Consider the following 14145-nt stretch of genomic DNA (forward strand, 5'->3'; position numbering starts at 1 on the left):
GAATAGGATACCTGCTAGCTGCAAAGCATGCTGGGAGACATGAATATGGGTGTCTGTTATTAAGGATTGCATTCAATGTCTGCAAAGGATATGTGTTTTAGGAACACCAAAAACTAGATTTCCAAGATTTTATAAATTGTGGGTTATATTCAGTGCTAGACAGGCTCAGAATAGTCCCAATGAAGTACAGTGGTACCTCGGGTTACAGACATTTCAGGTTACAAACTACGCTAACCCGGAAGTAGTAATTTGGGTTAAGAACTTTGTCCCAGGATGAGAAGAAAAATTGCACAACAGCAGCGCAGCAGGAGGCCCCATTAGCTAAAGTGGTGCCTCAGGTCAAGAATGGTTTCAGATTAAGAACGGACCTCCAGAACGAATTAAATTTGGAACCAGAGGTACCACTGTAAATGAAACTAAGCCATGCCCATTAACTTCAACAGGTCTACTCTGAGTAGGACTAGTACTGGATACAAACCTAATACAAGTAGGTTAGAAAGGAGTTAGTCTCCTTCCAACATGCAATGAACTTACAGGTATTTTGTGATAATATGCACGATTTTTAAAATGTGACACCATTGTATAATAATTAAGTGTAACTGCAAGTGAGGAATGGAAGTATTTCAAACACTGGATTACTAAAAGCAGTATACTTCTCAGAACTGAATGATTAAAAAAACCCACAATGGTATAGGCCATTGACCTATGCCTTCAATTCCAAACTTGTGCGCATTTTCCATAACTGCTCATTTATTGGGATAGAAACCTATGCACAGACCACTCTATATGACTATGAAAAGCCACTGAGCACGTATAATTCAGGACCATGGATTATGCTTGTGAGTTTCCTGGTAAACGCAATCCATGAATGGTTTGTTGACATTAGATCCTGAAGCACATGTGAATGGTTGTCTCTTTTATCCATCTAACATGGTGTAGGAGATTAGTTTAGCACAGGTGTGGAAAGCCTATGGCCCTCCTGATCTTCCTGAACTACAACTGCCATCAGCCCTAGTAAAGGTCAATGGGCAGAGGTGATGGGACTTGTAGTCCAACAACTTCTGGAGGACCAAAGGTTTCCACTACCTGGTTTCATACAATGACATTCATGTACCAAAGACGTATATATTTAAGGAAACCTGTGCTTATTCATTTGATTTTGCTTCCAAATTGTCTTGAAAACATTAGATTGCCATCCTGTTCCAATTACTTTGTGTCAGGTGAAATCATTCATACCAATTTATGATAAATCAAACCACATTCACGACTGATATTCAATCTCACTATTCAATGCAACAGGTAGGATTCCTCATAAATTATGTTCCTTACAGTTATTTGGTAGACAAAGCCTTTTCACCGGGCTTACCTTGTCAAGGGCACTCATAAATCGCTGGTCGCCGTTCAAAACGCTGCTGATGAGCTGAACAAATTTACTGTGTACTTCCAACACTGACTCCACAAACTGAGTGGGCATCTGAGGATAGAATCACAGGTGTGTATTTTTTCCAAATGCAACAGAGTAATATTACAAACAGGCACTTTGCTTGACCAAAAGGTGTTGGGAATTATGCCAGAGAGAAAATGTGAAGTGCAGCACAGGCCTTATAATTGTATACTCAGAAGTAAGTCCTACTGGATTTGATGTGGCTTATTCCCAGGTACTAAGGTGTGAAAATGTAACAGAATAATACAACCTCCAGAAAATATTTGCTGTATTCAATTTACACAACTGTGCATCACAGAATTTACATGTTGTATTAGTTTATGCTAGCAATAAGTACATTTCTCATACGGAAATGTAGTGATTGCACCTCTCTTCTTGAAAGACTGGCAGCAAATTGCAGCTATAAATGCATTTACTTTAAGCTAGTTCCATCCTATTGGTTCCCTGGGTGCGTGAATACTAAAGGACACATGAACATATTAACAAATGTCAGATTTCACGCTGTGTTAGAAAGAATAGTGAGGAGCACTACTACCATGTAATCATTTTTGGCAGGGTCAGAAACATGGTAGATTTTCTTACAGTGATTACATATTCAGTAATAGAGGAATACCATGATTATAATAATAGTGTCTATTCCACTGTATGCTAAACCCCTAGCTCTTGTGAAAAAACAAAAATGGCAGTAAAGAAAGCACAAAGGTTTTGCCCAGGTCGATGTATAGACCAAATGGCGACAACCTTATAGAACTCCCCCCCCCCAACAACAACTTCCCAACATCATCTTTATGCTTAGATTGATCAGAAATTCCACACTATTCCCATTGAAGACAAAACTTACGTTTTCCTGAGAAAGATTGCTGGTTGCTCTAAGGCCCTCGTCATGGATATGATTTTGTAGTTCCTGAATCATATGAGGTAATCCACTTGGCACAGCATGAAGCAACGTGTACATATTTGCCATGTCTGCAAGGAAAGGAAGGTCTAGTTTTCAGATGTGCTAAAAAAAATAAATCACTATAACTCATCATCAATGTTTAAACAGCATGATACTAAAAAATGAAGGCACCACATACATGCAAATTCGGCAAAAGAGCAACAGGGAAAGGAGAGGCTGTGGTCAAGACTATGCTGTAATTCAGGGGTGTCCAACCAGTTGATCATGATCTACCGGTCGATTGCAGGACGTCCCTGGTCGATCCCATTGTCCTGATTGATCCCCCCCCAAAAAAAGCTCAACAACTTTGGTCAAATCACTGCCAGTGTTGTTTTATGCTGGGAGTAGATCGCAGTCTCTTGGGAGCTGGACATGCCTGCTGTAATTAATATGAAAATTAACTGAAATTAAAGCAGAAAAGCTCTCAGAGCAGTTTACAGAAATTAGGGAACCCCCCCCCAATTCTCATTACATTACATATCCTAGACCACCACCACCTGAGCAAGCACTGGTTAAGCTATCGTAAGTCACTCAAAACAGCAGCAGTGAAGAACCTGTGGCCCTCCGGACATCGTTGGACTCCAACTCCCATCAGGCCCAGCCTGCATGGCCAATGCTCAGGGATGATGGAATTGTAGTCTAACAACATCAAGAGAGTCACAGGCTCACCACCTCTGCTTCCTAACACAGGCAATCACAGCACAACATTCTTCTAGCTTCAAGGTGCAAGCCTTTGATGTAGCCAGAAATTGTATTCGGTATGGGTGTTATGTATCAGAAAGAGCACTTGCTAACAGAATTGCTTTAAAGTAATGTGTTGATATATTGTTACCAATGTTCCTGCCAGAAAATACTATGAAGCTTTGTTAAGATGTGTGAGAAGAGGCTATAGACAAAATGACAGAATTGCCCTGGAACAGACTGCTGAGCTGTGATAATGAATCATCAAATAAAGCCTTCCAGTGCTAGCCATACAGTAGACCTCAGTAGGTTACAACCCTGTGTTACTGAGATTGCTTGTGATAAGGAAGTTTCTTGTGAGGACACTATCCCTTTAAGTGGGTTGTGTTTAAATGAGTCAGGCGAGACTGGAAGGGGCCTCTGGATAGGATGATGCAGCAATAGCGAAGCTATGGCTTCCTTTAACAGACTCCTCATTTTGTAAGGAGTTAATAAAGTTTATATTATGTTTATGGACACCCTGGATTCTGAAAGTTATTAATAAAAGAATAACACATGGCACCGGTAGTAGTTGGGTGCAGGCTGGACTTACTGCACAGAGTAACAAAGAAGGTGGAAAAGATACAAAAGATCAGGGAGAGGGGGAGATTTAAAAAAAAAAAACGAAAAAAGATGGAGCATCTAGTAACTCCAGAACCTCTTGCTTGCTCCAAGAATACAGCAGAGTGCTGGAAAAAGAGTCAGGCAAGAATTTGACCTCTTTATGAAAGCAAGTGGAGCTACAGAGAAAGATGGTGGGCAGATAGGGTTGCCAGACTCAATAGTGGACAGGACTTCTGTGCCTTTAATTGCCCTGCTCTTTTTTGAGTCTGGAAACCTTAAAGAGAAACCAGCAGACCCTTTGTTTAATTTCCAAGCAAAGGGTCTGGTGGTTTCTCTTTAAGGTTTCCAGACTCAAAAGAGAGCAGGGCAATTAAAGGCACAGAAGTCCTGCCCACTATTGAGTCTGGCAACCCTATGGGCAGAAGGCAGCTAGTTTTCTAAATATTGCTAGGTGAGAGGCAACTGAGTGAAGAACTAGCTAATTATGAGACTGTATTACAGATATTTCAGGAATGCGGCACTCCTAAACTAAATGAAAACTTCGAGAGATACCAGTTTCATAGGAGAGTACAAAAGGATGGGGAAACATTTGAATCCTTTATTACACATCTGAGACTGTAAAGCAAGATGTGTAATTTTGGAGGGGTATATGGGGTGTTGGGGGAGGGGGAGTATGTCTGCTGGGAGACCCGTTATGCTGTTTCTGGGGTAGTTTGTCCACTTATGGTCCGCACCCTGGACTCAGCTCTCAGCAGTGGTTCCTAGAACTGTTGGCATGCAACAAGGTCCACACTCCAGGAATGGCTACGACTGGCAAGCTAACCCAGGTGAGGGTAGCCAATGGGTCTTAAACCCTTGGTAAATTAGGGACTTGTCCAGTCAATCTGCCACACAGAATAGACAAGACCGATAGCAGGTCCAAAAGGTCAAGAATGTGGTTTCTGCAGGTGCTGTAGAGGGGCAGATGGGGCTCATCAACCTGGAAAGGTAGCCTAATTTTAAACCTTGGCTACCTTGTGGCTATACTCATTCATGAGAAAGGCTAAGGGAGTAAATCCTGAGGAATAATCCGCATCCCACTGCCTCGTGGGACATCATCAGGAGAGGAAAAGGCCAAGGATTAAACCCAACACAAACCCAGAGTGCAGTCCCTAAGGTGGTTGGATGGTGCCTCTTTCTGGCAATTCCTGCATAACTTGAGTGTTCACACTGTCCTGCATTTGGAAAGACCTGCAACTTTTGTAAAGAACAAATTCACTTTGCAAAGGTTTGAAAGCAAGCACAGACTGGGCTCAGATCAAAACAAAGAGGATTACAGCACCAGCACAGGATAAAACTTTTATTTGGGAAGTCTTCCAGAGGCATCAGGATTCAGTTACTGGACTGGACTCTGAATACAAATGGGGCTTTTGTTACTTACAAATTGGATACTGGAGCTCAAGTAAATGTATCTGTATCTGGGGCTACTGTGAAAGACTTGGGAGAGAAAGCCAAGCCATACAGCATGCGAAAAAGCTCCAACTTAAAAGTGCAGAGCTAGGGGAGTTTGGAAAATTGATGTTCAAGTAAGCAACAAAATGGTAAAGTTATCATCTGTAGTTGTTACTGCTGTAAATGGGATACCTATATTGGGACTGAAAAACATGTCATATTATAGATTTTATTAAGAAGCTGTACAGTACAGAAGGACAGGGTCACATGAACACTGAAGATCATGTGTCTTTATTGACATTGGTAAGCTCTCAGCAGATTATAAAATAAACTGCTTGAACCCTATTTTCAACTTATACATGCACCCAGGAATGTCCGGCTGGCTCTTAAGAGATAAAAGAGGAACTGGATAGACTAATTAAACTTGACATTATAGAGGGGGTTAAAGAACCCAAAGAATGGGTTCATTCTCTAGTCATAGTTACAAAAAAAGATGGATCCCTACAGCTGTGTGTGGATCCTAAAGAACTGAACAAATAAGAGAACATTTTTGAATTCCTACTAGAGAGGAATGTTGCACTTGTCTTTTGTTAAATGGCAAGTGTAACATTTATTCCATATTTGAATGAATATTCTGGATTCTGGAAGGTGCTGCCCCTAAAACAAAATAGTAAGTCCTTGGACAAAGTGTAGGTCCATAGTTTTCCCTTCTCTCAGAAGTGGGAAACATGGATACCATTGCAGCCTTCTTTCTCAGGTTTCCCTCAGTGGCAATGGGTACTTGGAAGCCCCGCAAGAGATTCTGGTGGGCAGGAAAACCTTCTTGTTAATCATGTCACATCATAATGACATCATGTGATTAGCAGGTAGGTAGACTGCCCACTTGTCAATTCTGACCCATGAGGCTGATCCAAACAAGGATCTACTTTGTGGAGCCAAAAGGATTCCCCCCTACTGAGACACTCAAGAGCAGGGGTCAGCAACCTTTTTCAGCCGTGGGTTGGTCTACCATCCCTCAGACCATGTGGTGGACCAGACTATATTTTGGAAAAAAAAAACCTGAACAAATTCCTATGCCCCACAAATAACCCAGAGATGCATTTTAAATAAAAGCACACATCCTACTCATGTAAAAACACGCTGATTCCCAGACCGTCCGTGGGCCGGATTGAGAAGGCAATTGGGCCGCATCCGGCCCACGGGCCTTAGGTTGCCTACCCCTGCTCAAGAGTGTCCCTTCCTGGGTCACTAAGCTTATTTATACTAGAAAACAACATAGGTGACTATAAATTCAATTAAAAACATTTAGAAGGTTTATTATTTTGAATTCAAATTTTAATCACCCTGTATGTCTTTACCGTTTCTCTTCTCTTGTCGGATAATGTTATGGCATTCTGCGTGAAGGAACTGTAAGTGATCTGCTACCATTCGCTGTTGGCATTCATTAATTACTTTGCCATAGGAACTGGGGTGTAGATATTTTCGACACCTCATTTCTTCATCTTTTAATCTACATAAAACCTGAAAGAATTTTTTGAGATAGAGAACAAAACGAAGCACTGCATGGTTATTTAGGGACAGAACAAACATTCAAGTTTAAAGTAACAGAAACAAATTATGACCAAGGGAACTATTTAGGCAGAATGGATGCCCCAATACACGGTGAACTCCTGTCAAAATTGCTCATATTCTTGAACCGGAAAGAACAGTGGACCTTATCCTGACCCTTTAGGATGCTAATCAAATTTATTGCAATCTTCTTAAGTTCTCTCAACTATCATCAGCTATGCATGATTGTCCATATGGATAGCATGAGATCTCTAAATGGAAATAGGCCTTCTGAATATCTCTCTCATAAATCAGCATTAGAAGTCAGCTACATTTGAAGAATGGAACCTACTTAGAAAAATAAAAAAGCAATCAGTTGCTAGATATCTCCATTGCAAATAAATATCCTCTTCACCCTACCAAACAACTTTTATCACTCAGATCAACTTTAGAAGCCCTATTTTGGGTTTCTCCGCTGTCTGATGGCAGGTGGCTGGATATGAGGAGCATGTTAAGTGCCTTAATGAGTCAGGCCAAGGTCCACAAACTCCAGAACCCAAGGCTAGCATTCCACCTTGCTAGGGGGCAAGAAAGCTGAGCCTCATCCCTGAAAATGACCAAGTTCTACTGCCACACAGGTTGCTCACCCACATTTCTCATTTGCCATGGAAGCTGACAATCCAGGGGTCAAATGACCCCCATATGATAAAGTTTACAGAATGCAAAGTGCTTTATTTCCATGATCCTATGAACATGACTTGCAGAGCATACTAGCCCCTCCCACTTGCCTTAATTTTAGTTGTCTTGCTGCCTTTTTAGTGGTGGCAACCTCTATCCTGGCTTATATTTTTCCTTTTCATGGCAGTGCCAGTATATACAAGGGGGACCCACCTCCTCCCTGCCTGCCTTTTTCAAGGAAGGGAGATGGTACAAAGCCTCCCCCAGGTGAGAAAGAGGCAAAAGTGAACCATGGTCACTGGCACGAGGTGCAGAACCCCTAAAGTGCAGGGCCCAGGGCGGTCACCCCATACTCCCCAAAATGACCCTGCCTATGATGTACAGAAACCAATGAGCTGGTGTATATTTTCTCTTGAGGAACACTGAATAATTGGCATCTATGTTGCACATAAATTTGAGTGTCTTACCTTTTCCATATACTGTGAGCAGTTTGACTCTTGCATTAAATTTGAAGCTTCTTGTTTATAATACTCCCCTGTTTCATTCAGAAAAGGACACTCAAAAATTTCCTGATAAAACTAAAATGAGAGAGGGTGATCAAGTACAAGTAAGGCAAGGGATGGAACAATTACCACAATAAGCCAAGACAACGAAAGACAGAAAAAAGAAATGATCTTTTACCTTCAGAGGGAATTTTTTCTTATACTGTTCAACATGAACAAAGGAGTTAATAACCCCATGGATTACTTTTTGATTTGGATCTTCTCCACAGCGATCACTGAAAGGTGGAAAAACAAAGCTCTCATAATGCATGCAATTTTACACATGGTCCAGACTTCAAAACCAGAAGGACAAATAGGCCTGGCTGTTGGTAGCCTTTTCAAGGACCAAGCAGTCTGCTGCCTGCGCTGTTCAATTCACAAACCCTTTGGGGAGTGCATATGTAATGCAGGGGTAGCCAGTGTGGGGCTCTGCACATGTTATGGGGCTACAACCTCTAAGCTCCCTGGCTGGGGCTGATGGGAGTGGCTGGACTGCAGCATCTGGAGGGAACCGCATTGACTGCACTTCCTTACAGTAGTGGAAAAAGCAAAATGCAAACTGACACCTATTTTAAAGGGCAGGCTTGTACTCTCCCAGTCCTCAGGCAAAGCCTTTGGATCTCATTCCCCATTCCCACCCCTTCTGAAGCACAAAGACCACTCAATGCAAAACAGCAGAAACCAAAATACAGGCAATCTTTGTTAGTGCATTTACCTTAAAATTATTTAACTGTATGCTTGTTTAATACCACCACAAAAAAATGCAATACAGTGGTACCTCATGTTGTGAACAGGATCCGTTCCAGCGGCCCGTTCGCAACATGAAAAGGCCGCAACATGAAGGGCCACATCTGCGCACGCGTTTGATGCTTTGCATGCGCAAAGTGTGATTTAGCGCTTCTGCGCATGTGCACAGGTCACGGACGCGCCGAAACCAGAAGTAACCCGTTCCGGGACTTCCGGGTTCGGCGCGTCCGTAAACTTAAAAGACGCAACCCACAGCGGACGTATCCTGAGGTATGACTGTACTATCTTAAAATACTATTTCTGTAATACTACCCATGCATATTTCATTTGAAATGGAACTTAGCACCTAATTTTAATTTTTAAAATTTATAAAGTGCTTCGTGATCACCTTTGGATTTCTTGGCCAGAGCTCAGGGAGGCAAAAGCTGGGTTATTTCTTACTGAGAACAGAAGGAAAGCCTCAATTTCTCCTTACTATCAATTATTCAAGCTTTCTAGAAAGCATGGCTTTCTGGCTAGCGGGAGCAGGAAGAGTCTTGCCTCACTTGCACCCAAGATTCGGATAAGGGGGGGGTGGAATTAGGAGAAATGTTTCTTTTATTATCCAAACTACAATGCAATAGAGGCTTCTGAGAGTCCTTCTCACCAGAGGGCAATGAACATTCACACCTGATAAACAGGTGGGGGTGACCTGCAGCTGGGTTGAACAAGCAGTAGCCCACTTTTTCCTTTTAAAATGTTTTCAAGGTGAGGCAAAATCATGAGAGAGAGAGAGAGAGAGAGAGAGAGAGAGAGAGAGAGAGAGAGAGAGAGAGAGAGAAGAGTAGAGTAGAGTAGAGTAGAGTGGAGGAGAGCAAGGTAGACCAAGTAAAAGGAGAAAGTTCAAAGTATACTGTACAATATTCCAACTAAGTCCCATATTGCAGGCTGAGGATAAGGAGTTCTAACACCATGATATGATGCAGGCAAAAGTGAACAACAGCAGGAAGAGTCAAGAGAAATGTGTTTTAATTCCACCACATATTAAGAACAGGAAGAGGGGGGAAGGATGGTTTCGATGTTTAATAGCTGACACCTTACACTGACCTTACATTCTTATTTATGCCAAGCAGATTAAAACTTGAAAGCAGTATTGCCACCAAAACTGGTACCCTTGAGACGGAACAGAGCAAAAATAAACAGACACAAAATTGACCTAATGGCTTGCAAGCAACAAGTAGCAGAACTTCAGTTTCCTACCACCTTCTTTGAACAGGCAGCAAAAAAGCAGAAGGCGGGGTTCTAAAGGACAAAAATTAAACCCAAGCAAATGGCAAATCCAAAAGTGTCTTAAAATCTGAGAGGGACTTGCTTTAGACTTCCCTATATTAGTTTTAAAACAGAAAAAGAGCTTCATTTGAGGCAGGCAAATGTATAAACCAGGCATCCCCAAACTTCAGCCCTCCAGATGTTTTGGACTACAATTCCCATCTTCCCCGCTAGGGATCATGGGAGTTGTAGGCCAAAACATCTGGAGGGCCGCAGTTTGGGGGTGCCTGGTATAAACCATTTCAGCTACACTCTGACACAAGCTGTATTTTAGCGTGTTCATTATCATCATGTAAAGGAGAGCAGGGATGTGGTAGGAAGCTCTGCACCCTTCTGCACACCACACTGCAAGCCCTCGAAGAATTCCTCACACAATTTAGAACCCTGCAAGGGGACAACTCTTGCCAGCATGCCTCCTCCTCCCCGTCCATGACTGAACTTGAGGCCAATTGAATCACAACCTAAGAAGATAATCAGTTAGGTATAACTTTTTGTTCTCCAGATTTGTTCCGTGGTCTCTCACTTATGCCTGTGCTAATCTTTCCCTGACTACAGTACACGCAAGCATGAGACTATCGCAGAAAGAGCCATAGAACAACTAGACTTAACAAGAGCCAAATGGAGTGCTTCCTTGTGACTGGTTGCCTCTTCTCTTGGTAAGATGCACTGTTATTTCAAGCCGCAATCCTGCATGACAAATGTCTGGCTCACTGTCACAAGGAGGTGCTAAGTTCCATAGAACCAAGTCCAAAACACAATTCTAACTGGTGACTAAAGGTAAAGGTACCCCTGACCATTAGGTCCAGTCGTGGACCACTGTGGGGTTGTGCGCTCATCTCGCTCTATAGGCCGAGGGAGCCGGCGTTTGTCCGCAGACAGCTTCCGGGTCATGTGGCCAGCATGATTAAGCCGCTTCTGGTGAACCAGAGCAGCGCTCGGAAACACAGTTTACCTTCCTGCTGAAACGGTACCTATTTATCTACTTGCACTTTGACGTGCTTTCAAACTGCTAGGTGGGCAGGAGCTGGGACCGAACAACAGGAGCTCACCCCAGCTGACCTTCTGATCGGCAAAGCCAAGGCTCAGTGGTTTAGACCACAGTGCCACCTGCGCCCCAATTGGTGGCTACCTAAGACCAAATTCCAGCACTACAGGGGCTTGGATTAGATGACCCTTTGGGTCTGTCCCCACTTATGAAATATATCCTATGTCACATGAAGCTCTGGCACAGGGAGTTGCTCCAGGATATCCAAGTCATTCCCACTCCCCATTTCTTTTTGTGTCATGCCACTTAGAATGTATTTCTGAGGAACTGTCATCTCACTGATAATTGTAAGCCATTCTGGGAGGCTTTTTTGTGTGCTGAAGAACAATATAATAAATAACAAAATCAAGAATAATAATAAAAATGTAAGGGGGGAAAAGATCTACGGACAGTTCCACAGGAAACCCTAATTCAAACTGAACCAAGCCTCTGGGCTGTCAACTCTCGGTTCTATGAAGTTACTCATATCTGGAAGTCCGGAACTGATTGTGAATGTGAAGGTTACCATATATAAACTTCTTACGGCACAATCATAACCATGCTTACTCAGAAACAAGCCCTGTTGATTTCAGTGGGGTTTACTTCCAGTTATGTGTGGTTAGGATTGCAGCATTAACAGCTGAAGAAATGTCTGTGGTTGAGCTTAACTAAAAGAAGTATCAGGTGTGTTCTTATACAGAGATCTGTTTTCCTTTTTCTTTCACCATGTCAGTTAAGATGACCACAAACCGCCTAGCACGCCTTCGGAAGTAAACATCAGAACCTTTTCTCCATCAGATATGACACTTGTCTGTATATGAAGGGGGAACTTGAACACATGAAACTACCGCATGTGCCAGCTGCCCAATATGCAAAAGTTCTATTGCAATCTTTTAAACATGATATCGTTTCTACGTCTCTGCCTTCAATAGTTGCAAACCAAAACACATAATAATAATAATAATAATAATAATAATAATAATAATAATAATTTATTATTTATACCCCGCCCATCTGGCCGGGTTCCCCCAGCCACTCTGGGCGGCTTCCAACAAAATATTAAAATACAGAATACACAAAACCTTCTGGCCACTAAAACACCAACACTTACATCTGCAAAACAGAAACTGATAACCCGCACAATATCCAAGAGGCTAGGTAGGAGAAAAAAACATTAGGGGCAGGCAGAGGCCAACCTGAAGAGTCCTCCATACAAACTATACTAGCTTCTATAGATCTTAGATCAGGACAGTAAGAAGCAATCAAGAATAGCTTTACATGAAAAGAAAAGGAAGTTAAAATTCAGGATAAAAAGGGCAAGGTATGTCCTAGTGGAAGACATTGATCATGCAAATGCCAGTACACACAGAACAGATCTGGTGGTACTCAGGATCTTGGCCACAGGACTGCTAACTTTACAATTCTGCCTCCGTTGCTGAGCACTGGGTCACTGCAGGTTTCACAGTGGCCCCATGGAGCAAACTCCCTATTGGGAGAATATATTTTTCTTTCCTCTTCTGCACTTCTTAAAATTAACAGAAGAGTCATGACTTGGTCCTGGAATTTAATTATTTTTTAATTGTCAAAAAGAACTGGTTTCTACAAAACACCCATCCAGAAAGATGGGAATCCTCTGTTTGTATGCTCAGAGAAGCTACTTCCATATGTGAGCTTTAAAGAGCACATTCAAGCTTCATTTAACTGTTATCTGCCCGAAACTGTTGCTTAGAGCTATAGGGCGCTTCGTCCCTGTCCATTTATTTTTGCAAATGATACCAAATATAACCTAGGGCGCAGTTAAGCATGCGGAAGCCCTGCAAGATCAACAGGACTGAAGCACACTTGATTGTGCCCTGGATTGTGGCTGCTCTTCACAACTCCTGTAAAGGTGCCATAAGGCAAATTCTGTTTCAGCTGACAGCAGCTTTGGGACAGGAGGTCACAAAAAAACATCAGTGCATGGTCAAATATAGAAGGTTGGTTGGTTAGACTTGGTTGGCTTTTCTATGCATTTGCTAACAAGCTATAGAATATGCAATATTTTTTACATTGCTGGCAATCAGTGCCTTACCCTGGAACAAGGCTGACTGACAGAAGTAGCTGAAGCTTGTACTGCTGCTCAGTTCTGTAATACATTCAGAATTTCAGAAAGAATTCTAGATCTAGTGTCAGTCCTCTTTTTAAGAAAAACATTTATACAATACTCCATAACGCCTAATTCGAAGTAACTTAAAAGTACAACATTTGTTTGGTAATTCAATAGATTCAAATGTTCTAGGCCAGACTGCAAAATCACTAGATCAAGATCAAGGTTTCACAGCAAGTAGCAGAAATGAACACTGGCTTTAGGGCTCCAATAACATCCTCTATTTGCTACGACACACTACCTGCTTTTAGAGCCAATTTCACGTCCCAAAAAAGATTCTGCTTTCCCTGAATATGTTGCCAACATATAAAAACCCAGTTACAATCTAAAGAAACAACAGTAAGAAGTGAATAGTGACGTTCTTAAATCAAGCAATTACAACTCTCGGGTAAGTACAGTAAGCAAGCATATATAAAGCAGGCAACTTGCAGTAACAACAACAACCAAAGGATTAACTCACTTTTTGATTTCACGGAGGAGCATTCGAATGAGGACAGCTTGTAAAGGCTCAATCATTAACCTCCTCCACATATCAAGTGCTAGCTGTTATGAAAAAATGCACAACAGAAACATGTCAGGCACAGATGATTCATTTGTTTTAGATTTTTTTAGAATTAAAAACTTCTCAATCCTAATGGATTCAGTAGGGTAACATTGCATTAAAATAGGGTAATATTGTATTTAAATGCAGAAAATAGCAATTAAATTAAAATAATCTAGGGTTTGGAAATATGTGTTGCTGGCTGGGGCCGATGAGAGCTGAAGTCCAATCACATTTGGAAAGCCACAGGTTCCTTACTCCTGTGATCAACAATAGCCAGTACTGAACTTAAGCATCCCCTCAGATTAGCTTTGGCTCCTCAAAGCCAGTCTGCACTTATCTTTTGAAAAATCCTTACAATTCTGTTGGAATGTGCAGAAAGGAAAAGTGGTCCTCTTTGGCCTGCTGCACATGTGTACAAAACAAAAGAAACCAACAGTAGTAACACTAAGGCTGCCCCTGAGTGTACGCTCAATAGCCATGGTTTGTTCTTCCCTTACCACTCATGGTTTGTC

The 14145-nt window shown here is 42.0% G+C and overlaps 1 protein-coding gene across 8 annotated transcripts in view; it reads right to left on the bottom strand.

Moving 5' to 3' along the window:
* The window catches only part of CUL2 (cullin 2), a 46927-nt gene that overhangs the window by 18883 nt on the left and 13899 nt on the right, over window positions 1-14145 (bottom strand). For 2 of the 8 annotated variants that reach the window (XM_088653480.1, XM_060280888.2), the window contains exons 6-12: window positions 13550-13632; window positions 13015-13068; window positions 8004-8100; window positions 7790-7900; window positions 6455-6617; window positions 2286-2410; window positions 1367-1474 (exon numbers count right to left, since the gene is read on the bottom strand). In XM_088653480.1, coding sequence (XP_088509606.1) covers window positions 1367-1474; window positions 2286-2410; window positions 6455-6617; window positions 7790-7900; window positions 8004-8100; window positions 13015-13068; window positions 13550-13632 — 741 coding nt within the window. Of the gene's footprint in view, window positions 1-1366; window positions 1475-2285; window positions 2411-6439; window positions 6618-7789; window positions 7901-8003; window positions 8101-13014; window positions 13069-13549; window positions 13633-14145 lie in introns of all 8 variants that reach the window. The other 6 variants (XM_088653478.1, XM_088653477.1, XM_088653483.1 and 3 more) reach the window with 3 other exon arrangements.

This window comes from Zootoca vivipara, chromosome 11 (assembly GCF_965207765.1).
Source record: "Zootoca vivipara chromosome 11, rZooViv2.hap1.1, whole genome shotgun sequence".
Classification (NCBI taxonomy): Eukaryota; Metazoa; Chordata; class Lepidosauria; order Squamata; family Lacertidae; genus Zootoca; species Zootoca vivipara.